Source organism: Chinchilla lanigera, unplaced genomic scaffold, assembly GCF_000276665.1.
Source record: "Chinchilla lanigera isolate Chin_1 unplaced genomic scaffold, ChiLan1.0 scaffold00010, whole genome shotgun sequence".
NCBI lineage: Eukaryota > Metazoa > Chordata > Mammalia > Rodentia > Chinchillidae > Chinchilla > Chinchilla lanigera.
Window position 1 is genome coordinate 36,077,775 of NW_004955411.1, and position 26,085 is coordinate 36,103,859.

Here is a 26,085-nt window from a genome sequence, read left to right on the forward strand (position 1 = left end):
AGTTCTACTAAAAATTTTAAGTGAAGTAGTTATAGCATAAGCACTCCTCAGTAAACTTACTCTTGGTAATTCATGATACCAGCTGAAGACATCAATACCAATCAGTGAGAAGATTCTTGCCAGGGGTGGAAGGATTTGCTTGGTGATGTAGTAAATGGCATTCAGTCTAAGAGTTGGATCCTGCAGGAGTTCTGCTGGGCGCCTGACCAGCTGGATGAGTGGTACTCCAGGGGCCCCATAAATAATGACATATGGCACTCGCTCCCCAACTCGAGGCTCAGAGCGACGGTCATAGGTGACCATTTTCCTATTAAAATCCAAACAATATACACACTCAAAGACTGTCATAGAAGGACTCTTTCCAGCACATTAAGTTAGAATTAGGTAATGAAACCGTGAGAAATCTGTAAGGGATACTTTCAAATTAAGAGTTACTACTACTTTGAGAACTATGTACATTTCAATTAGTTGGCACTAAGTTGATATGCTGTAGGAGTTTAAAATTTACTGTTGTATTATCATTGCTACCTGGAAAACAATGAGTCTTAAAAACAAGAACTACCATAAATCTAACAATGAAAGATAAGAGAAAATTTAGCTAAACAATCTGATTCCAGAATGATACTAGCTTATAAATGGTGGATCAGCCTTTAGTTTCCCAAAGGAAGCTCAGTGGAGTTCTTTGTCAGAGTTTACAAAATACAGGGGGACACTGACTCATCTTAGTTAAACTTCATGGCATCAGCTGACGCCATGAACAGGACAGGTGAAAGACTGCTGGGAGCAAAAGGGCCTGGAGTCCCGACCATGGGTTCAGGTTAACCACAAAGCAATCAGTCCCCCTTCTCAAATGACCTCCAGGATTCATGGCTCTTAGGAGCTGGGACTTATGTCCCGTCGTGGGAGGGTGGGTACACAACGGTATGTGTCTGGGCTCATGGACTAGGGGTCTTTTCATTTACTCTCAGCCTATGCAGACCCCGGGACTATATTAGCTAGGTACAGAGAGCTGTGCTGTGTATATATTACCTTGTAAGTTCAAGGGCTGGCACACAAGCTCCAGGTTTATAAGAAGAATTTCCTCTGTATTCCTTGGCAAATATAAAATCTTGTATACTGGCCTTTCCTTCCAGAAGCTTCATACACTGTCGCTGAACATACTGTTTAATTAGACTTATATCTCTTGTTTCAAACAGCAGCTTTAAAGAACGCTCAAGTATCTTAAAACAAAAAAGATACGCATGTAAAGATAAAATATCTCCAAGCATGTTCCATCATTGTTGTTCTACTTTCATTGTAAAGGTACTGGGTAATTTGCTGATCTACCTAACCTTATAATGACTGGATACTGTAAGAAATTGGGAAATGCTTTTGAGACTTTCTATATAGCTCTCTATTTCTAAAAATAGAGCATTATATAGTTTGATAAAAATCATATTGGAATGATGAAACATTTGCTAAGTGATGAAAACATAAAACGTTTTTCTTAAATTATCAAAGCATTCTAGACACAAGAAAGGAGACATAATGCCAGGCATGGTGGTGTACACCTATGACAGCACTCCAGAGACTGAGGCAGGAGGATTGCCACACGTTTGAGGACAGCCTGGGCTCTACATAGTGAGTACAAGGCCAGAATAAACTACACAGTGAGACCCTGCCTCTACAACCAACCAACCCACATAATAACTGCAAACTATTTTTAATTATTGTTATAAAAATAACCTGCTTCACCTATACAGGACAAAAAGAAGTCAAATGCCAGCATTTTGCTTTTATACAGTGTTGGTAATTAATTGGGACAGAATTTTCTGTGCTGGAAGCATTCTTATTAGGAGATGATCAACATGCTGTGGATTCATGTAGTATACTGAATCTAAATTATTGGTGAAAATTCTGTATCTTATTCTGAATACTGGGACCTGGGCATATTTATATAATAAACTTGTAAATTTGGTTTAGGTACTATTATGGTTCAGATCTAAAAAGTCATCCAAAAGTTCCATGTTTAGAAGTAGGCCTGGTCAGAAGAGGTGGGCCCTTGGGAGGTGTGGCTTAGAAGGGCTTCGTTTCCACCCTGGGTCCTCCTCTCTGCCTCCTGTGAGCAGCTGTCCTGTGCCAGGCCCTTCCGCAATGCACTTTCTGCAGTGGAGCTGGCCAACCACAGACTGCAGCCAACTGAAACTGTGAGTCAAAATAAACCTTTCCTCCTTTTAAGTTGTTAGTGTTGGATATTTTGTCTCAGTGACAAGAAAATAATTAAAACAAGTATAACTCTCCCCACAGGGAAAGGATGTACTGGATATCTTTTCTAGATACTAGAATACCTCCCCAAATGCACATGATATTTTATGTGATATAGAGATATGTATGCAGAATAGTATTCTCCTGTGTGTCACTTACTTATGGTTTACTAGAAGAAGAATCTAGGCCTGAGCAAAGGAAAAAAACGTAGACTGTGGTAAAAATTACTATGGCTGAAATTTTAGGTAATTTATTTAGTGACACTGTTCAGAAATATTCCTAATTTGTATCTCATAACCCAAGTAAATGAATTAACATGCAATACACTTATTTATGAAACCTTAGTTTTTCTGCCCCGCTCCCTCCTTTTTTGGTTTGTTTGTTTTGTCTTTTTGAGACAGGGTCTCTCTATGCAGTTCAGGCTGGCCTTGAGCTCATGGCGATCCTCTTGCCTTAGCCTCCAGAGTTCCGGGACTACAAGGATATGCTCCCATCCCTGCTTGTCCTCCTCCCTACCTTTTGGGAAGTGTTATATGACAATATGTCATGTTACCATCTCTAGCAGATAGAAAAGAAACTCTTAGGAGTTGATGTGTTACTTTATAACAATTTTAATAAAATACACAATATGGGAAGTAAAAAGCTACAGGCTAAAATAAGATTGGAAATAACGTTCTCAAAATTCATACAGATCTTCCCATATGTACAATTATGTAGGATTATTTCCTTCACCTACATGTGTGCTTAAGGATAACTACATTTTTACCACTTTCTTTAACCACTTATTTCTTACAGATGCAAATAAGATAGACAGAACTTACCTTGGAAACAGCAGGGCAAGAATCTCTTCTAACTGTTTCTATTCCTTTTGCATCAAATACTGGGTCCTTCTGATCCAAGGTCTCATACATGTAACCCACATACCTCTTCTTTGTTTGTAAAACACAAGGCAAATATACCTGTAGTGAAATTAACAAAAAGCCTCTCAATAAACATTTTTGTCCCACCAAAACTATTTTACTTATGTCTTTCTGTTCTCTTTATTCAAATGTCAATTATAAGAAATGTCTTAATACGAATTAGGCTGTAACAAATTCCTATAAAAAGGGGCTGGGGATTTAGCTCAGCGGCAAAGCACCTGCCTGGCAAGCGCAAGGTCGTGAGTTCGGTTCCCAGTACTGGAGAAAAACAAAAAAAAATTCCTATAAAAAATCTGGATAGGACAACATATAAAATCAACTGTCCTTACTTCTTTACCACTTGCTCTTGTTCTTGCACTACAGTTTTTCTCCCACCTCAATTGACACTGCTTTCTTAAAAGTCATCAATCTAATCTTTTCAATTAAAAAATACTTTATGCCTACATATGGTACCAAATTAAAAAGGTGTGAAAATATATAATGAGAATTTCATTTTCCTCCATTTTCTCTTACCTACCTCTTCCCTAATTACGGGTTTCCTATGGGTCCTTCCAGAGACATTCTATGCAAATATATATACTTAATATGTTCCTTTTATCCCTGCAATGGTACCTTACCATATATGCCATTCTGTACTTTGCCTATTTAAATTGACAGTAATTAAATTAATAGTTTAAATATTTTGGAGAGCATTCCATCCTAGTACATATTTTTTTAAAGCTATGTAGAAGTCCATCATTTGGGAGTATCATAATTTATCCAACAAGTTACCCACTACAAGTCATTTAGGATATTTTCAATCTTTGGGAATTATAAGTAGTTTTCCAGTAAGTAACTCTGCATGAATTTGAAAGACAAATTCCTTGAAGTGAAATTTCTGAATCAATGGGATTTTTTTTTTAATATTACAATTTTGATCTTTTCCTCCTCCGTTTTTGTTTTATTTTTAAGAAAATACTTAATTGCTGAGCATGGTATCACATGTCTGTAATCCCAGCTACCTGGGAGGCCAAGGCAGGAGGACTGCAAATCTGAGGACAGGTTGGGCAACTTAGCAAGACAGTCTTAAAACATAATTTTAAAAGGGCAAGGGATATAGTTCAGTCATAGAGCATGTATGAGGACCTGGGTTCAACGCCCAGTATTGAAAAAAAAAAAAAATCTTAAGTTTTTCTTTATTTTTTGAGACAGCATCTTGCTATACTGCCCAAGGTAGTCTTGAACCCCAGAGCTCAATAATCCTCCTGCCTCAGTAGCCGGGGCCACAACTACGTGCCATTGTGCCTGGCATATTTATTTTTTCTTACACACTCATATATATGAATAATATTCATTATTTTACTAGTTCACACTTCATTACTTATTTTTTGCTTGTATATATGCTTGCAATATGTATACATGTGGAATGCCGAAGTTTTATCTATAATCATATTAAACATAAATGAACTAACCTAATTAAAAGGCAGAAATGATCAGACTGACTAAAAACATAAGACCCTACTATAAGCTACTAGAAACCATTTTAAACAAATAACATAAGTTAAAAATAAAGAAAAAGGAAAGATGAAAAACGCTAATATTACAAAAAGGAAGCTGGAGTAGCTATATTACTATCAGGAAAAGGAGACTATAAGATGGGAATATTATCAAGATAAAAGTATTCATTCATCAAGAAAATACATAATCCTCAATGTGTATGCACCTAATATGAAAACTGAAGTACATGAATAGAAGGTGACAGGACTAAATGGAAGAAATAGGCTGGGGATGTAGCTCAGTGAGAGAACACTTGCTGGCATGCACAAAGTCCTTGGTTTAATTCCAGCAGTGAAAAAACCCAAAGCAAACAAACAAAACCAGGAAATCCATGATTACAGTGGAGACTTGACCACCACTCTTTCAGTAACTGACAAAAAGTCAGCGAAAACACAGAATGCTTCAACAACCCTATCAACCTCACTTAAGTAACACTTGCTGAATAAATGTTTGTTGAACATTTGTTCAGTAACCATACATGGTAACCATACATACCAAGATAGACTTACCAAGACAGACTACATGGTAGACCAAGCAACAAATTCCAATAAACTTAAAACCACTGAAATCATACTATGTTCTTTGACTACAATGCAACTAAATTAAAATAATAACAAAAAGTTTCTGGAAAAATCCCTAATAACTGGAACTTAACACACTTTCAGGTTTAGAGGAGAGCTTATATCTCTCAATGCTTACATTAACAAAGATTTGTTTAAAAACCAATGTATCAAGTTTCCAAACTAAGAAGATGAGAAAAGAAAACACATTAAACCCACAGTCAACAGAAGAAAAGATGAAATAGGTGAAAGGAAATTAATGAAATGGTTCTTCAAAAAGTTCAATAAAATTATAAACCTCTAGCTGGAATGAACAAGAAAAAACTCCTTCAGTTATCAATATCATAAATGAAAGGAGTATGTCCCTAAAGATCCTACAGACATTTTAGTTGCTAAGGAAACATAAATAATTCACGTCAGTGAATTTGACAATTTAGAAGAAATCAACAATCCTTAACAATCAAGTTATCAAAACTGACATGACTAGAAAAATCTGAAGAAAGCATTACTAAAGATGTTTAATTGGTATCAAAACCTTCCCCCAAATGAAATTACGGCTTATGGTGAATTGTATCAATTGCTTAAGGAAGAAATAATTTTATTTTCTGGCACTTTTCTTTTAAAAAAAGCAAACAGGGCCAGAAATATATAGTTCAGCAGCACAGTGCCTGCCTGTCAAGCTCAAGGTCCTTAGTTTGATTCCTGGTACCAAAAATAAATTAAAAAAAAAAAAGAAAAGAAAAAACATAAGAGAACCTTTAACTCATTTTATGAGGGCAGTCTTTTCTGTTCCCTAAACCAGACAAATACAAGAAAAAGAGTAGCTCATGAAGAGCTGCATCACAATCCTTAACAAATGTCTCTATTTTCTTGGAGAATTTTTGCAGTGCTATGTTTAGGTCTATGATCTATTTCAGGTAAGTGTTTTTTTTTGGGGGGGAGGTGTCACTGAAAATTGAACTCAGGACCTTCCCTTGCCAGGTAGGTGCTTGTGTCAGGTAAATTTTTGTGTGTGATGTTATAGTCTAAGTGTACCACATTCTTCACTTTACCAGATAGGTTACATGACCACAGCATCATATACATACTTCTGAAATAGCACTCAGCACTACGGTTCTCCAGCCCCTCCTACCCCCATGAGAATGCTTACTTTCTAAGAAGGGAAGATATCCTATCTGACACCTCGTAGATATTTTGGGGGATAAGTCTTGCTTCAGGGTAGGTACAAGACAACATTTGGGAGTCATTTTCTTTTTCTCCCCTTTTCTTCTTGGTGCTGAGGATGGACTCGGCCTCATGCATGCTAAGCAAGCACTGTACCAATAAGATACACCCCTGGAGTGCCTTTCTCTTATTCTTTTCATACTTGCCCTCCTAAATCAATCACTTCTACTGACTGCCCATTCTTTCTCAGTTTCTCTTCTCAGTTGTCCTTTATTTTCTCTATTCATCATTTTACTAGTTCAGGTTATGCAAGTTCTAAGAGTCATTTTGGTCTTCAGGGTCGCCTCTTCTCAGTCCACCTTATATACCTCTGTGAGGCTGGCTGTGCTCAAACAGTCCTGAACAAGTCACTCTCTTTGTTGAGAACTACTATGGTTTAAATGTGTCCCTTAAGCAACACATTTCAGGGGTTGTCAATGTGATAATATTAAGAGGTGAGGATCTCAAGAGGTAATTAGGTCCTGAGGGATCTTGTTCTCATGATGGCATTAGGTACCCTTACATGAGAGCTTGACAGAAGGAGTTCATGTCTTTCAGGATTTCTGACTTTCCACCTTTTGAAGATGCAGCATGAAGGTCTTCACCAAGTACCAGATGCTGAAGTCTTGATCTTGGACTTCCTAACCTCTAGAATTGTGAGAAATTTTTTTCTTTATAAATTACCCAATCTGTGGTATTCTGTTTATAGCAACACAAGCAGACTAAGACAATAAAATTTACTGAATAAATTTTGCTTGGCATACAAGACCTACTAGAGGCTGTCTTGATTTTATTTTCCTGGATTTATCTTCTGCTTCTCTGTATTCCTTTAATATAGTTTTCCAACTCCGTATCTTTCTACATATCAGCATGGGCCCATGCTTCCTAACTTATTCCCTGTAGCTGACAGGATTGAACTCAGGGCCTTATGCATGCTAGGCAAGTGCTTTACCACTGAGCTACATCCTTAACTCATTTTTTAGCACATATTTAAATGTGTTCTCATCCATAAAGTCTCCCCATCAAGCACTGGAGGGACATTTTCTCCTTTTCTTTGTATTTTGCATTGGTTAGGGAGACGACTCTCATAGAGTTTTCTATTAGCTAATTAGTAATTACTTATACAAATTGTTAATTTTTTCAGTTTACTCACTCTTAGAGGGCAGAACTATGGGTTGTTTCTTGTATTGACAAATGAATACAGAGGCTCATTCTCTTTTATAAGAAAAGAACTGAATACATATTTAATACCTAACAGGTACTGAGAAAGTCTTGCTGGTAGATGTCCCTTGCCAACAAACAGTATGTCTCATCCCCTGTGGCCTTTTTATATGGCTGACATTACCATTAACAGATGGTGTCTATGTCCCTTTCTCTTAAATAGAGAAATGTTTGTGACACGGTGAGACTTTCAGATCAGGTCATAAGTAGCAAAATAGCTTTTATCTGTTTCTTTGGGGATGTTCTCCTAGAGTGCAGCTACTATGCTACAAGGAAGAACAAGCAACCCTGGGAGAAAGACTTGTGGAATTCCAGCCCAAGTCCCTTTCAGCAGCTGGCCTCAACCACCACACATAAGAATAAGCAGGAACTAGATGGTATCAGCCCTCAGCTTTGGACTAGTTACCGTAACAAGTGAATGGATACACCTAACTTTTAAATCTTCCCAGCTAAGAGCTGGTCATTGTGAGACAAAACCAAGGCACTTCTGCATTAATTTTTTTCAATTCCTGGCCTGTAAAATATATGAACAGAACAAAATGCTGGTTGTTTCTTATTATTACATTTGGGGTGACCTATTTTTATAGCAATAGTAATTGAAACAATCTTTTTATTTCCTTGTACAAGGACATTACTAAGAAATATCTGACAGGCACCACGTGTGGAGGCGCATACCTATAATCCCAGCACTCAAAGTTGGAGGCAGGAGGACTGCTGTGAGACCCAGATAACACACACACACACACACACACACACACACACACACACTAAGAAAGCTAAGTTTTTTTTTAATATTTAGCACTTGTAGAGATTCATACACTGTTAATGATCCCAACAGTACATTGAATAAATGATGAATTCTAGAATGTATCTGAATTTTATACGTGATTATTAGTATTCCTCTTACCTTTTCAAACTTCAGTTTCACGGGTTTAGGGTTGGTAGCAGTTACAGCCTCAGCAATTTCTTGACCAATTTTAAAAGACTGCTCCTTAGTGGCTCCTTTCAGTAGCACAAACATACTAAGGGGATTAAAAATACAACAGGAAATGAGAAAGTCATTGTAATGAAAGAGTTCATCAAGAGTAATGTTCTTGGGTAACACTCTGTCTAAACCAAAGAAGCCTTTTCCCCTCTTTAGTCTTTCTTATTAAGTTGCGTCCAGTGTAAGTTTTCATGTTTTATCATATTGTCCTGTGTACTCTTGGTACACCTTCATACAGATCTTTAAGACATTCAGTATTTCTAGTCTTCTTCCTGGCTCAGATATTATAGCTACTAAGAAGGTCTTAGATCATCCCTAGACATTTAATGCTATACATGGCACATTGCCAAGTCTGTCATAAAATAAAGCAGTATGTGACTATAAAGAAATGGAGGTAATCGCCTGTAATCCCAGTACTCTGGGAGGATGGGGCAGGAGGATCACACATTTGAGCCCATTCTGAGCAACTTAGTACCTGTCTTAAAAAAAAGGGATGGGGATGTAACTTAGTACACAGGGCCTGGGTTCAATCCCCAGGACTTAAAAACAAATGAAACACCAAAAAAGAAATGGAAAATTTACCTATGATTTGATAGGAAATTTCCTTTCAGAACTACTCAATTAAAAAAGTTCAGCAAAGTTAAAAAGCATAAAAAGAACAAAGATGAAAATGGCCATCTATAATTCTACCATTCAGAAAAAAGACACTAGACATTTTGTGTGTATGGCTCTCTATATCTCATTTGTTATCATAGGTCATAGTGTATAATTTTCACCATTCAATAGTACACTGTGAACACTTTTCCATGTCATTTAGTTCCTTTTAAAATATATGACCAAACTGAATTCCACAAATTTTTTTCTGATATATAAAATGTGTACAGGTCAAGAGACCTTAGGTGATTTTATTTTCAAGTTAGGCCATCGTCTGAAAACCTGGAGGCTTTGTGTGTTTTCTTTTTAGTTCTACGTGATGCTCATTACACTACTACTGCGTTTTTTAAAGAATAGATTATTATGATAAGACTTCCTTGTAAAAGATTATTTTAAAAAATCAACTTGCTGAGTGTGCTCCCACACACCTGTAATCCCAGCACTTGGGAGGCCGAGGCAGGAGGATTGTTGCAAGTTCAAGACAAGCCTGGGCTACAAAGTGAGCTCAAGGCCAGCCTGAACTGCATAGCGTGACCCTAACTTAACAAAATTCCCAGGAATTTGACATTTTGTCATAGCAGCCCTAGGAAACTCACACAACTGTAAAACCACCACAAGAATCAAGATACAAAACATTTCATCACCTCTAAAATTTCCTTCTACTCCCTTTTAGTTTTTACCGTATTTCTGGTTCCAGTATTAACATGACTCACTTAGCTATGCCCCACAATTCTTCAAACTGGAGGGAACTGAAAGTCATTCACCATCTCCTATTAGATTTCCTTCATTCTGGTGAGCCTTGGAGAAGCTAAGTGACTTATTAATGACCATGCAATTAGGTTGGAGTGTAGCTAGGCAGGAAATCCAGATCTTCTGTCTTACTTGAACACTCTTTTTTACTCTATCAAGCATTACCTATTATCTCTTGAGCAATTTTCTCAACCTTTTATCATTATTACTCTCCCAGGAAAAAAAAATAAAAGAGAAAGAAATTACTTAAAAAAATTTAAAAAGGAATTTTAATACCATGAACGATGGGCTTGCAGAAGTTCAAATACCCTCTGGAATTGAATGGAGAACTGTATTTACCTATATGTACTTCTCTTAGAAAAAGGGCCACAGATTTGGGAGCCTAATAAAGAAGTTAACTGTTCACAACACTGGCAACTGTCTTTCAAAAATGGTTTAATTAAAAATGTACTTTTAATTCAGAGAGCTTCAGCTAATTGAGACATTACTCGTATTAGAGGTACAGACTCCTGTGCATGGCTTATTTACTTGGCCACGAACTGCCTGGAGAATCTTCACAGTCTGTGGCTTCACTTACCCTTTCTGTCTCAGAACTGTATCTGCTAAGTCAGAATTTGTGTTAACTCTGACATAAGATCATAAAGACTAAAAATATTTCAGTAGAACTTTATTTTTTAGGATGGATTATCCTTAAGCCATTTCAAACACTAAGTGAAGACCTGAAGACATGCAAAACAACTATAAAACCCAAAATCCATTACCTGTCAGTATCTCCATATACAACCCTAGCACCCCATTTCTTGGTATCATTCACCAGTTTAATTGCTCGTTCCAAGGTCTCTCTGGCTTTGTGAACAATACTATCACCAACCTGTTGGTACAAACACATTCGAAATAATTTCTTAACATATTTCATTTTAAATCAATAGACTCACATTTAGTACTTTTGGTTTCTAGACATGAAATAAGAATGTAAAAAAGAAAACAAAATAGCCATTAATGTTATCATTCTTTCTTTAAGTATTCAAGAAAGTAAGATAAATTAAAAGAAATAATCAATATATATACTTGCCTTTTAGTGTATCAGTAAGTACGATGGACTGCATGTTTTACAGCTACCTTCGATTCTCGGAAGAATAAGCTATGTTTACTTAAAAAATTCCTTATGTGGCTTCATAAGCAGTTAGGTAAGAAATTAATCTGTGACTGAGTGCCCAAATATGTGTATCACTTTCAAAATTGTTATTTTCAAGTGTTTGTGATAATGTCTTTTAATGCAGTACTTAAATCTCTGTGACTGGCTACATGTACTTCAAAAAAATACTAAGTACAAGGAAAAATGCATGTGACTGTATAATGGTAAATATATCACGAGTGTTCAATTTAAGTCAAGCAGGTGCCTCAGTATGTCCCACCGGGGCTCTTTCACTGGTAATTAGAGAGTTTTAATACTGTTCATGGCACAAAATGGCAAAGCAAAAAGATGCACAGTATGACAGTTTCAAAAAGCATCACAATCAATTGTGGTAAATTAAAACTACACAGCATTGCTGTTTCATTTACTGGACTCATTAAAGCTGAAAGTTGGGAATACTGCCATTCAACATAAATGAAACATTCCCTTTGTAATTTTAAAATAAAAATTATGTGTTTTACCTTTGTGTTAAGACGCAAAGTGTAATGATGTTCCTTCCTTTTTTACTGTAAAATTTGAATTACTTCCACTAAATGTAGGATTCACTAGTCAGTAAAAAGTCATACAGAATTTGTATTTGGATGTTTAAGAGCTTCACTGTATTTTTATGGAATAATGATACACACAAAACCTCTGCTTTTCTCTTACTGAACTACTGTAACTCTGGTAAACCACCATGTCTTTTGGCCTTCAATTGGCATGAAAAGATCATTTACATGAAAGTTTACTCTGTTCTTTTCTCAAATCACTAGTAAAATATTACTGTTACACTCTATTACATTCAGGTAAATAAACACCTAAAGAATTTATTGTTATTCTGTGAAAAGCGCCTTTCAATTGTTACTGGTCACTGCAAAAGAAAAATTTTGCCTTAATTTACTGGTACACTAGGTAATATGGCATGATTTCTATTTATTCTGACATTTGGACAAGCTAACCTAAGTATAATCAGATCCCTACCTATACATTAAAAGGAATTACTTAAGTATCATAATTGTTGTAAATAGCACTATAAAACTGGTAATGAAATTTAAAGCTAATAGATGGATCTAGATCATGGAGAAATATATGTATACTAATAAAACTAATCCTAAGTCACGCAAATGAAACCCTTTAAATTTCAAAACAAGACGAAATATCTAATGAACAGGCATTCACTTAATACTGCTTTAGTAACTTCTGAAAAAACTATAGCTATGTTACTTACCTCAATGCATGGCATTCTCCCAGAAAAATTAGCAGCTGTGTAGCCAAATGTGACATTTGCTATCAGCTTTAGTCCTAGCTGACGTGCATTGAGCATTCGTGACAGGACTTTATCTTGCTTGTAAGCCTTCATTGATTGTTTCACCATGAGTCTAGTTTTCAAAATTTCTTCAAGCATTCTTGGTAGCACACCCTTTCTTACTGAAGGCTATCATAAAGGAAAAGAGAATGTGTAAAATCTTTCAGACATTATAGATTTAGATAAGAAGAAAACAGTATAATAATGGACAACTGTCATGAATTAAAACATGCTAAAAATGACTTGACTAGTGGCTGTCAATACAAAATCATCATATTTTCTTTCTTCTGAAGATTTTTCTCCTAAAATGTTCCTGTAATGTTTATAAATCTAAAGCAGCAGTTCTTTGAAAGCTCAGAGACCTCCAGGGAGGAGGATTTCAATTAATGCATAAGTGACCATACAGCTTCAAAGGGAATGTTCAAAATTTTGAAACCCCCATCATTCCAGAAAGATAACGGGACTTGTGTCACTCATAACCAACCTCAGTTTTTAAAGATCTCATCCTAATGACCCCACACAGTAATCTGCATGGAACTCCATTTATCTACCTTGGAAGAATGATGAGCTGGGTTGACTCTGCTGACATTCAAACCTGTAGTTCCAGGGACTCTAGGTATTTCAAATCTGATGCTTAGATCACTAAGCCATCCCCTCCGGCCTATATTTATTAGCAATCTGGAAGAGGGGATGAATAATGAGGTGATAAAATTTGTTGTTGCCAAAAAAAAGTCATTTGTATTAATCAAGACTAGGGAGAATTTATGAGAACTCCAGTAGGAATAAAAACCACAAAACAGTATTAACTTTGATGATTCACAGACACGTGCAAAATAATGCATGTTGAATGTAGCAATTAAAACTTCAGGCATAAGATAATCACATTCTTGAATATTAAAAATCTTTTCAACTAAGCTTTACACATTGGTCAAAATGTAGATGGAAGTTCTAAAAATGTGGCTCAAGGGGGAGGTAATGGTAACATAAGCAGATATATATTTGTCAATGAGAACATATTCTAACCTCTAATTCATTTGGTGTACCTTTTGAAGTACCTATCATGTTTTAAGATGTAATGGAAAAAACAGGGATCAAATACGAAGAAATGTATGTGGTATAAAAACTGATTTTTACACGGAGAGACATTTAATAAAAAATCTATTTCCATGTCTCCAAGTAGACATCAACTATATCTATACCTATTCAGATCCTTGAAATACTACTATACCTTAACAATTTCCAAAAAAGGGGAACATATCATGAACTCTGGTAAAAAATCTTCCTCATACTTAAATTCTAATTGCTGTTTAGCACTACCTGTTACTGGTAGAAAAATTATACTTTTGATAAGTACACCAGAATGAATTTGAGGACTAGTTGGTTACACTCTGTCAACCACCCTGTTTCATGATTCTAATACAAGCTCACTGCTAAAGAAATAAAAAGAATGAAGTTGCCGTATGAGAAGCAGTATAATCTCCTAGATCTCTGTCTTTATTTTTTTTGGAGGCTCAAAACCTTCCTCCCCAGGGGAAATACAGGAGAGAGAAAGGGAATTGTATTATCAGTTTGGGTATCTTCTTAAAAATGCAATCGATAAATATGTTAAGAGTACCATTATGTCAAAGATGGGGTCATTTGATTTAAAATAATGAGGATAACAATTAGTACCCATTAAAGCAATTTAAAGTTTTGTAGGTAACATTTCTGACCATCAAACTGCTAATTAAGAATGCCAGATTCTAATACTGGGCAGATACTATACATGTACATTTATTTCTTTCAATATATCACTAAGTAAAATTTAACAATTTGAAAATTTTAAACCTAAATTCAAGAAAAACACACGACCAGCTTCTTTTCTGAAGTGATTTCTTATAAGATTTATCTTTGACTTTGTGAGATAAAATATTCATGCAAACCTAAGTGTTTTTGTTTTCCAGTAAATGCCAAAAATATCTAAACCACTATTAGCTCTCTAAAAGTTAAGCCATAGTTGGTTCCCTTCATTTAAAATAAAGTATTACCTTGACAAAAGCTACTCCATTGGGGGATACTGTGATATCATGCCTAATTTGGTAAAGTAAATCTGGAGGAACTTTTAGAGAAGTACAGCCAAATTTGAATTCCTCATACCTGTAAAGAAAGAAAACATTAAGTATTTTCTCAAATCACAAGATAGAGCTTTTAGGCAATTTTAGGAATCTAATTTCAGCAGAAATTCTTTTAAATCATTCAATCATGAATTCATATACTCAGTAATGTGTTTACTTGCCTTATTACCAAAAAGCAGTTCAAACAAAGAAGCATTTCTTCAATACCACTATCCTAAAATTTATGGCTAAATCTATACTGAAACATCAAATTCCAACTCCATATATGATTACCTTACATTAAGTTCCTTAAAGAAAAATGTAAATAGAATATTGTGAATAACTTTCCAAATCCATTTCCTAAGGAAAAGACAGGATTAGGACTACTGATATAATTTCCACAAATGTTTTCTATGAAAAAATGAATATACTATGGACTAAACCACAATATCTGGTCTCAAATACTCAGAAATATTAAAGGGAAGACTGTGTTTCTTTTAATCCAGGAAAAATATCTACTTTGAGAATTTATAATGCTATTCTCATTCAGTTTATAAAATTGAATTTATATGAATTAATTAACCCTAACTTAGTTTCACTTTTCAAAAATCATGGACTGTTTCTAAGAAAAGTGAAGAGGAAGTTGGAATTATAAGGCCATAATCCACAAAATGTCCCACACTTAATGGTGATATAGCATCCATTTAAAAATAACTGTCACTTTAAAAGAGACCATAGATACTTATGGAGAGTGAAACAGAAAGAAGCTAGGATGATCTATCTATCCATGATTTTCCTCACATGAGCCATCCACTCATGAAGCTGAATTAATCACATCATAATCCCGTAATCAGTAACATAACTAAATGAATAGCAAAAGAGACCTCAAAGAAAGTCTGTATGATTTTAGAAAGAAATATAAAGGATGCAATTAAAAAAAAAAGGAAGCAATTCATAACTGGAAATATGAAAAAAATCTTACTTTCCCAAGTTCTCCACATGGCCAAGGCAGGTGGAAAAACAGTAGTTGTATGCAATCACAATAGAAGGATACAGGGACTGGAAATCCAAAACAAGAACAGAGTTGCTATAGAAGCGGGATTCAGGCTCCATAATTAGGGGAACACACTGTGGGGCTCTCATTTGGGATCTCTGTTGAATACTAGGCGTCACAGGAATATAGTTCATTGGTTTAGCAATACGCAACATCATTGATTCCACACGGTACTGCAAGCAAGGAGGGAGAGGTGAGAAGAATGAACAGTTTAAATGTAACATTGGTCACGTGAATATATGATGATGATTAGTGATGTTTTGGTCTTCAGAATAAATAAAGTAGTTTCTCAGCAATAAAACTGAACAAGCGAGTAAGTACTCCCAAGTAATTACAACTCTATTTTTGCTGTATTTATGGAGTTGGTTGACTGGGGACTTCTATAAATACATATAAAGTAATTAAAAAATTAATGGGTTTTTTGAAATTAAGGAACCCGATTGATTTTAATGTAGTACCCCTTAACAAGTTATGTATGTATTCAAGTAAGTATTTAAGTGAATGCATAAAACTATTTTCCATTTTATAAAGTCATATCTTTGAATTTAGACATGAATTAAATTGCTTTTCAGATCACTTTTTTCATTAAAATTTTAAAGTTATATAAACCACATGATTTTGAAATTCTTCATTTTTACATTAAAATAGTCTATGGGAAGTTGGAATAAGCCAAAATTAGAAATGTAAAATAAAAGGTAGCCTTTTTCTAAGTTCTAAGGGGTGGCTCTAGTCACACTAACAAGAACTGATTACTCAGCTTTTGGTTAGTTGGTATTAGAAAAAAACTTTAAAAATCAAATCACCTCAACCATCTTAAAAATAGAACTTTTTATACAGAACTTTAAAGTGCACAAAAAAATTGATGTCCTACCTGTGAACCCCTTGTCAGTACATGTAAAAACTGGATGCCGAAAAGCCTCGCCATTTCACTGGTTTTCCCAATCAGGTCCAACTGTTCTAACATCTGGAGATTTCCACGGACACGGCTAACATAATGATCAACCATTTTCCATCTGTTAAAAAAGAACCCATGCTATAAATATCAGAGAAAAAGCTAGACACTTAAAAATAGGACTAGTCTCCTGTCAGAGCCTATATATTAAAAGTGAACTTACTTAAGGGGAAAGTTGTGATATGAGCCTTTGAGCCAAATATATTAATGAGTTCAACATTAGAAAATTTCAGGTATTCTAAGGCATAAATCCAGTAATAATATGGAAAACTTAAAATAGTACTTGTGATAAGTGGTAAGAATAAAAATAATTATTTTCAATATTTGCTAGAGACTGCTCTATATTTATTATAAAATTAATGTCCTTAAGTGTCATTGTTGATTATGTAATAATTATCATACAACTTTTTAAAGAACATTAAGGCTTTGGGTTACCACTGTAAAAAGGCTTTAGGTTACCATTCTAAATTAAAGCATATGAAAAAGAATAATTTGGTGAACTTAGGGAAATAATTATATATGGGATAAACATTTATCAAATCAATATTTTCCATAAAACTATAAAAGTTTTATTCTTTTCAACTTTTTAAAAAAAATTATACTTTGCCCTGTATTTTTTGTAAACAATACAAATAACAAAACCCCTTTATAAATACATACAGTGAAATTTTGATTTAATAACATGTCCTCAAAATATAAAAATGATCCAAAGCTAGGAGTGGTGACTCACACCTATAATCCCAGCATCCTTGGCTGGGGATGTAGCTCAGTAGAAAGTCCCTGGGGTCAATGTCAGTACTGGAAAGGTAAGGGTGGACATTGGGGGGTGGGGAATAATCCAGAGGAATATCATAAAGGATAAAATTTATTCATTTAAAGAATATTAATGGGGCTTGAGGAGGTAGCTCACAGGTAGAGCACTTGTCTAGAATGCATGAAGTCTTGGGTTTACTCCCTAATGCCACAAAAATAAAAAAAGAAAGAATATTAATGTTAAAATATATTGCAACCAGCTGGGTGTAGTGAGTAGGACATGCCCATAATTCCAGACAGAAAGAAAGGTAATAACAAGTGTCAAGAGTGTAGAGATACTGGGTTACTCATACAGTGTTGCTAAGAATGCAAAATAGTACAGTTGCTTGGGAAAACATTATGGCAGTTCCTCAAATTGTTAAATATAGAATTACCACATAATCCACCAATCCAACTCTTAGTTACAGATCCATAAAAACAACTGAATACAAATGTTCACATTTAATAATAAGCAAAAAGGTAGAAACAACCTGTAATGGTTGACACACTCTATCAACTTGAGTTTAGAAGCTTAACTAAGTAACTCAGCATTAACTAGGGTGTAGAGGACATGCTCTAGGGTGGCTGTTTATGCCCTAGGATGGTATAATGGTTGATTCCTTGTGTCAATCTGAGAAGTTTAACTAAGTGACTCAGCAGGGAGCTAGGGTCTTCACTTTGTAAACATCCTGAGTCTGTGCAAGAGGAGGGCATGAAGATGGTGTGAGTGATACACCTGCCCTAGGTGGGTAGCCTGCATATAATATAAGGAGGAAAAGAGGCTTGTTCTTCCTCCATTTTTGCTCTTGTTGCTTTTGCTGTCTTCCACCACCATGAATGGTTGCCCCTCTGCCATGACACTCTGCCTTGGAGCCAGTTGATTATGGACTGAAACCTCTACAAACTATAAGCTAAATAAACCTTTCCTTCCTTAATTTTGGTCATTGAGTATTTTGTCTCAGCAATGAGACAAAAATAACTAAGACACAACCCAAATGTCTACTGGCTGATGAAGAGACACACAAAATGCGTACTATATCTATACAATGAAATATTTGGCAATAGATAATATAGCAATTCATAGTATAACATAGATAAATCTTGACAACATAAAGATACAAGTCACAAAATATCACATATTGTATGATTTCATTTATATGAAATGTCCAGAATAGGGAAGTATATAAAAGAGAAAACAGACCTATGGTTATATGGGGTGGGAGAGGAAAGGGGTTGAGAAGGGTGGTAGTAGAAGGGTGATGGCTAAGGGATATAGGTTTTTTCTGGGAAGGAGTAATAAAATATTCCAAAATTTAATTGTGATGGTTAACACAACTGTGAATATATTAAAAGCCATTAAATTGTATACTTTAAATAGGTGAATTGGATAGCATACAAATTATATCTGAATAAGACTGTTAAAGACAATTAGGTAAACATAAAAATACCCTAAACCCCACTCAATTCTGTAACAAAATAGAAATGTTTTATAACTTATATTTTTAGATTAACATAACTATTTCCTTACATTTATATTTTTACAGGCATGGATTATACTACTGTATGATTATCACACAATCTATTCCATTTGAATCACTGTTTCTAAATATTTTATTACTACAAGAAGTGCTTTGGAGGATACTTTCCTTTCCTTGCACTACTTGGGACTGAACCCAGGGCATCATACATGGTAGCCCAAGCTCTACCACTGACATACACTGCAGCTCTTTGAGAAACATTTTTATAACTAAGTCTTTGTACAGGTGCCTAAGTGTTTCCTTGCAATAAACGCAGTGGACTTACTGGCTCAACTCTTCCATAAAAAGCATAGGTGGATCTCTGGGATAGTGCAGGAATACAGACATACTTACATTTTACCCTTTTGATATGTATCAGAGCAGAACCAGAGAAATGTGTCAAATGAGACACAAAAATAATGAAATACTAATATTTTTTGTGAAAACACTAGGCAGGACATAACCATTTTTTTCCAAGATTTATGAAAATAGTGTAAACTAAAATCAATAATGGTCTATTAGAAAATTAAAGATATGTAAAACACAAAACATATGAGTCTGTCTTAACAGATAATGATGCTGAGCATGAATTTTTATTGAAAGGCCAAAGGTCACGATTTAAAAAAAAGAGTTATGTAATGGAGTATGCTCATGATAATTTATATTGGAGAATATCTGAAAAGCTATGTTATTAAATAAATTTTATTTAATTCTATCTTCACTGTTTCCCTTATTCTAAAGTATTATTATAAATAATAATAACATTCTTGAATGATTGTGCAAAGTTTTTGTAATTCATGGTACAATTAGGAAATCAGGTATCCATCTGCATACTGTATATAAGGTAGACATTTGAGTATGTCAGCCATTTTGGTTTTTTCCTTTGAGATTTGTTGTTCATGTGTTTTACCCATATTTTCTCTACTTATTTAAAAGTACATAATATAGCTAATATATTAACTGGTTTAAAATGATTTTTCTTGGTTGTTAGCCTTTTGATTTTGTTGATATTTGTTTAACAAGGTACTAGGAGAAAATGGTGAAACTAAGTCTATGTACATACTAAATATTTTAAATATAAGAACAATTAAATTGAATTTTCAAGCCTCTGATTTAAACTGATTTGAAGATCAACTATATTCTCTGATAAAATAGTCTATTATTAGAACTTAAAATATATGTACTAAATGCTATTATATATTAAAGAAATATTTTTTACTAGTCTACATATAATAATGCCTATATATACAAATGGTTGATTTTACATTTTGAGAAATACAGCCTCCTAGATTTTCTCATGTTGGTGGAGAGCACAGACTATGGAGTCAGTCCTAGAGTCCAATCACGACTCTATTACAAGCTACTATGGGATGGTAGGCAAATCATTTAACACTCTAGGCCTCAGTTTTAATACATGTAAAACAGGGATAAAACAAGGATGTTGAAAGGTTCTAGACAAAAGCAAGAATACAATACATGTTGCTATTATAATGATAATTATAGTAATTATTATTTCCCCATTTCACTTGGAATCTAATTCTCTATTCCTGAAAATAAATTATACAAATTAATTAACATTTATTGAGTGCCTTCTGTGAACTAAAGATTTTACATGCTCTATCTCATTTAATATTCACTGCACACCATGAAGTAGAATGTATTAACATCTCTAAATCACACATAGAAAGTGAAGATTACTTATAAGGTCAATTTGTCCAAAGTTATAAGCCTAGTACACTGGAAACTGAGCTGTTAGCCAAAGAAATTATGACAAATAAAGTAGAAACAATATGATCAAAAGAAAGATTATACATTATAAATAACTCTTACTGAATTTCTAATGTCACTGCAAAATTATTTCCTCACTACTCCAAACTACTGACTCATTTCATATGGTTTTAATGTATTCCTTTTCACTGGATAAGTAGGTAAATAACCACATGAAACATTTTTTATCTTTCATAATTAAAGATTAATAAGGAACATATTAGCATATATACACATATGCAAAGAGGACTTCCAAAAATGCTTCAGAAAGTGACAAGAATGATGGATTAAGTATGTGCAAAGTAAGGGTAAGTGAGTTCAGATTAATGGCAATGTGTTTTTTATACTGTACAATTTTGAAAACTAAACGTTTGCTGTGTTTTTAGATCTCACCTTGTAGGCATGAATATATATAATAATATAAAGTATTAGTCTAATATAAATATTTAGACTAATACTTTTAAAAGAATAAAGTAAGCTTTCAAAATTAAAAAGTGATTTTTCTGAACTAAGACTGTTTTTGTGTCCTACTTGGCTAGTCATATTTTTTTTTTAAAAAAGCATGGTTAATTGTGACCCTTAAAAGTTGAATTTCATTACTATTTGTATTGTTAAATAATTATGCCATTCTCCTAATATTTTGTCTGCAAGCAAACACCAGTTTTGACTTGGGGTAAAGAAGGGAAATATAATTTATAAAGCATAAACTACTTAGGACAAGCCTGAGGTGCTTTGGACATTCTGAGGGTACAGGGTATTTTTTGAGATTAGACATCTGGGGGAAAGATAACAAAAAGCAGATATGAGAATTATAAGCAAACAACTCATTTATTCTGAATTTTTTCTAGGGTTTAGGTCTATATATAGGAAATAGGGAAGAAAATTTATGTATTGTATTATATTTCTATTTTATTTTGGTACTGGGAATTGAACTCAGGACCTTGTGCTTGCCAGGCAGGTGCTGTATCACTGAGCTATATCCCTGACCCCAGAAAATTTATTTTATTATGTGCTCCCAAGACATGGCTCCTACCTCAGCTGTTGTGTCTTATAACTATTCCCTGGATAAAATCACACTGGTATTATGAGTGCTCTAGGTCAGTAATATTAGGGATTACAAAGGTTTTAGAGGCTGACTTGGGAATCTAATCATGAGATACAACATTGTCTTATGGACAAATGTGTTCTAAATTTCCAACCACACATCTTTGGGGATATAGCTCACTCAGAGAAAAGAGGAGCTTTAAGAAGTCTAAAATTTGCATTTAAAAATAAAATAATAGAGCACTTTTATGCTTTTACAGAAAGATTAAATATAAGCAATCTTTGACTAGCAAGTTCCTTGCATTGTGAATCAATTTATGGTCCTTCTGTATAACCCAATCCATTTAACTAAATGACTAACATCTAGTACAATTCTCTTAGGTTAATGTTAAGTCCAGTTCTCTATTTCACCTGGCAAAACCAAATTATTTCTCCTAGATAATATCTAATTATAGGTATTAAAACATGCATTTAGAGTATTCTAGGACTTATAAACAAACTGAATATAGTTTTTAATGTTAGGTTCAATATAATGTTCTCTTATTACTGGCATATAACTTTGCCCAAGATTCTACAAGGTTTTAATCATAAGTTTAGTACTTCCTGTGTGTTATGGCTTCTATCTAGATCTCCCCCCACCCAAGCCTCATGCACTCATAGTTGGGGCTTTTGGGAGCTGGATCTATCACAGTTGTGATACTGGATCAGTCTACTAATTGGTTTAGCACAGATTTGGGCATGGATGATGGACTTTCTGAAGAGGCATGATCCACCCTGAGTGTGTGTGGCACCAACCAACAGGGTTTCACTCTTGACAGAATAAAAAGGGAAAGAAGTCTCACTGCTTCCTGCTTGCCATTTTCTGAGCTGTTTTTCCTTTGCCATGCCACCCTGCTGACAATGGGCTGATACCTCTACTGTGGGCTAAAATAAACCTTTCCTCCTTTAACTTGTATTTTTGTCCCAGCAATGAGAAAGTAACTTAGACATTGTGATTTCATTTCACTTTCCTGAGATTCCTCAAACAGTACTGGAAGATGAGATGACACATTCAGAAAATAGTTTCCCTATATAAATCAAATTATTTTTAAGACTATCATTTCTACCCTCATCACCCATGTAGCTTTATAAATTGAGAGTCATTCATTTTAAATATCAGATAATTTCTGGACTCTGTTTTTAATACAGATATTTTCTTCAGTTTATTATCATTTTACCTTTAACTTAAAGAAATACAGAGACAAAAATTTTCACTTTTGATTATGGTGGAGTTATTGGTCCTAGCTCAGCTTCCTGCTTGGATAAGAGTTGAGTTACTGCATTTCAGCAATGAGCAAAATGCAAGACTGCTTTCTGAGAGAAGAGAAATTCATAAGGTGAAGCTCCAGCTCAGTACAGAGAAAGTTTCCTAAACACAGAGCAGTATGCTAAGGTAGATCATGACTGCCCTACTAAGTTTGAGGCAGAATGTAGAGCGTTCAGGCAGTAGATAGCTAGAATCTGTAGGACGGGGCACCAGAGATCATCAGGCTGTTGCACCAATGGCAGGAGTGGGTGGGTCAGAAACACAGGTACTGTTCCTTGCAACTGAGTTGAAAATAAGCAGGATGAAGCTACATGAAGCTTATGAAGGAACAGGTGCTTGGGGTTGGGTTTGAGTAGAACTGCTCAGATAGTGCTAGGGTTGGAGCCCTAGCAGTGTTAAAAGTGGAGAGACCTCATTAACTTCTTGCTAACAACTTGAGCATTCAGCTGAGAGCCCAGAAAAATTACACACCACGAGGCTCTTGCTCTAGGAATAAGGTCTACTCCAGATAAAATTGAAAACAAAGCATTGATAATATGCACAGGAGACAGATTTTAGAAACTGAGTTTTGTCAAGATTGTGAGGTTAAGGAAATACTTTGGGCGTGATATGCTCCTTGTTCCAACATAGGGCTGACACTAAGTGAAGAACATGAGAGTCACCAAGCAAGAGGCAGGAAACCTTCCTTCCTTTGACTTCAGGCAAAAGAACGGTACTGTTGAGGAAGGAGAACAAAGCTGCCTCTAGAGCAAGATCAGGAAGAGGAAACCTGCTTGGGCCCATAACCCAAGCAGAGTTCTACCGCCACTGTGGGAAAGGCAGGAATGCTGAGAAAATCCCATCCCTGGGAGAATGGAAGAATAGGAACTTCCAAAGACTACAGCTAGACCAGGAGCATTGAGAAACTCCCCCTGACTCTACTATAAGCCTTACAGTCAGTAGCAAGCAACTGAAGCTCATTAAATCTTACTTTGAAAAGAAAATGAATTATATGTACTAGAAAAATGAAACTTTTCTCATCAGAAATAATGGAGGTCAGAAGAAAAAAGGAATGGGCTCTTTATAGTGAAACAGAAGCAAAAGGAGTAAAGCTCAACCCTAGAATGACACAGTTAAAATATCATTCAAAAGTAAGGGTGAAATCAAGATATTTTCAGATAAATAAGGGTTGAGAGAATTTATTTCCAGCAGACTTACAAGAGATAAATTGCCAAAGAAAACAGATTGGCAGTTTCTTAACATGTTAACATACACTAACCACGTGACCACCCAGCAATTCCTCTCCTGGAGAAATGAAAATGTATGTTCACACAAAGATATGCATAGAAGTATTTATTATAGTTTCATCCTTAGTAGCACAAAATGAGAAACCACACAGATGTTTACAAATAGGTGAATGGATAAATTATGGTGTATTTATATAATAGTACTACTCAGCAATAAAAATGAACATGCAACATGTTGAATCTCAACATGGCTTATATAGCGTAAGAATCTCAACATTACATGAAGTTTCTTCAAATAAGCTAGACAAAAAGGGTAAATTATGAATACTTCAATTTGTATCAAGAACAGGAAAAGGAGTCTATAGTAAAAGAAATGCAATTAGTACTTACCTGGATGGTTAAGTTTTGGGCAGGCTTATCACAGTGTGTTTAAGGGAATTTTGTGGATATTAGATATGTTCCTTTATTGTACAGAGGTAGCAGTTTCAGGGTAAATACATTTTTCAAAGTCACTGAACAAAACATTTTAGATGTGTGCATTTCATTATATGACATAAACCTCAATAATGCTGATTTTTAAAGAGAGCTATTATTGTCTTCAGGGTTGTAAAATATTACCTGTATAGATCTGTCTTGTTATCAAACCAATCTGACAAGACCCGAAAGGTAAAGAGGGGAAATCGCTGATGAAGAATATGAAAGCTCACATTTTCAAAGGTGTAGTTAGTTAGAGCCACCTAAAAAAAAAAAAAGTACCATTATAATAATGTTTATAATTATGTAGAAAATTTGGTTAAAAATCCCATTATTGCTTTAAACATTTCACAGTAGATAGGAAATCTACTTGTAAAAATGATTTATGTTACCTCTGAATCATAATTTAAAACTAGTTTACTAGGCAGAAACATTCATTAACAATATGTCATTGGAAAAGAACAGACCTGGTAACATTTGCCTTGGTCACACAATACTTTCATAGATTAAATTCTTTTTTTTTTAACTAAGAATTGCAAAAGTTTATTTGTTTAAAATTGCTTTTATCATAAATTTAAAATCTGGAGAAGCCTGTGTCCCACCCAAAGACTTCATAAATATGGATAGAATAGCAAATTTTCTGTTTTAAAAGGTCATACTGAAAATGGTGAAAAATCATCCCCATAGGTATTTATCTAACATCTAAGAAGCAGTAAAATCTTCACTTTATGGTCCAGAATTTATAGTTTAAATCCCTTCACATAATAGGAAGTAGTAAAATTTCTATGGCCCAATAAGGGACAACTGTCCTGCAATGATGTTCCCAGATGGATTCCTGGGTATTCAATTTTACCTGACAGTGACCACATCTGTCCCACTCCCCTGGGTTTATGGCTAGGCTTGTCTCTTCTTTTCACTGTAAAGCTCACTGGAAACTTTGTTGGAATGAAGCATGTTATGGGGAGGTAGAGAGAAAATCTAAATGTAAAATTATATGTGATTGAAATTTCAATGAAAGTACCTGATTGTTGTTCATAAACTCTGATGCTACAGAAAGACAGAAGATAAGTGAATTCAAAGAAGTCAGGCTACATGACACACAGTAAGCTCATGGGGCTGGATTTGCAGTTTATCTACCAGAGGCTACTGATCCATTCTAACCTGGAGCCACGATGTGTTGCAGGCTACCACCAAATTGGCATGTGAGTCAACTCAAAAAGCATGAAGAGCCCTCCTAACACACCTAAGATCTTCATCATTGCTTCAGACCTCGCACCAGAAGCACAGAATTCAAACATTACAATTCC

General features: G+C 34.8%; 1 protein-coding gene across 6 annotated transcripts in view; it reads right to left on the reverse strand.

The window, feature by feature from the left end:
* Rev3l (REV3-like, polymerase (DNA directed), zeta, catalytic subunit) overlaps nucleotides 1–26,085 on the reverse strand; it is a 178,360-nt gene that overhangs the window by 9,527 nt on the left and 142,748 nt on the right. For 4 of the 6 annotated variants that reach the window (XM_005377902.2, XM_005377901.2, XM_005377904.2 and 1 more), the window contains 10 exons: nucleotides 24,923–25,041; nucleotides 16,572–16,713; nucleotides 15,629–15,873; nucleotides 14,581–14,689; nucleotides 12,476–12,682; nucleotides 10,835–10,944; nucleotides 8,592–8,706; nucleotides 3,066–3,203; nucleotides 1,030–1,220; nucleotides 61–307 (listed from right to left, as the gene is read on the reverse strand). In XM_005377902.2, coding sequence (XP_005377959.1) covers nucleotides 61–307; nucleotides 1,030–1,220; nucleotides 3,066–3,203; nucleotides 8,592–8,706; nucleotides 10,835–10,944; nucleotides 12,476–12,682; nucleotides 14,581–14,689; nucleotides 15,629–15,873; nucleotides 16,572–16,713; nucleotides 24,923–25,041 — 1,623 coding nt within the window. Of the gene's footprint in view, nucleotides 1–60; nucleotides 308–1,029; nucleotides 1,221–3,065; nucleotides 3,204–6,986; nucleotides 7,112–8,591; nucleotides 8,707–10,834; nucleotides 10,945–12,475; nucleotides 12,683–13,110; nucleotides 13,232–14,580; nucleotides 14,690–15,628; nucleotides 15,874–16,571; nucleotides 16,714–24,922; nucleotides 25,042–26,085 lie in introns of those variants that run through there. The other 2 variants (XM_013510834.1, XM_005377905.2) reach the window with 2 other exon arrangements.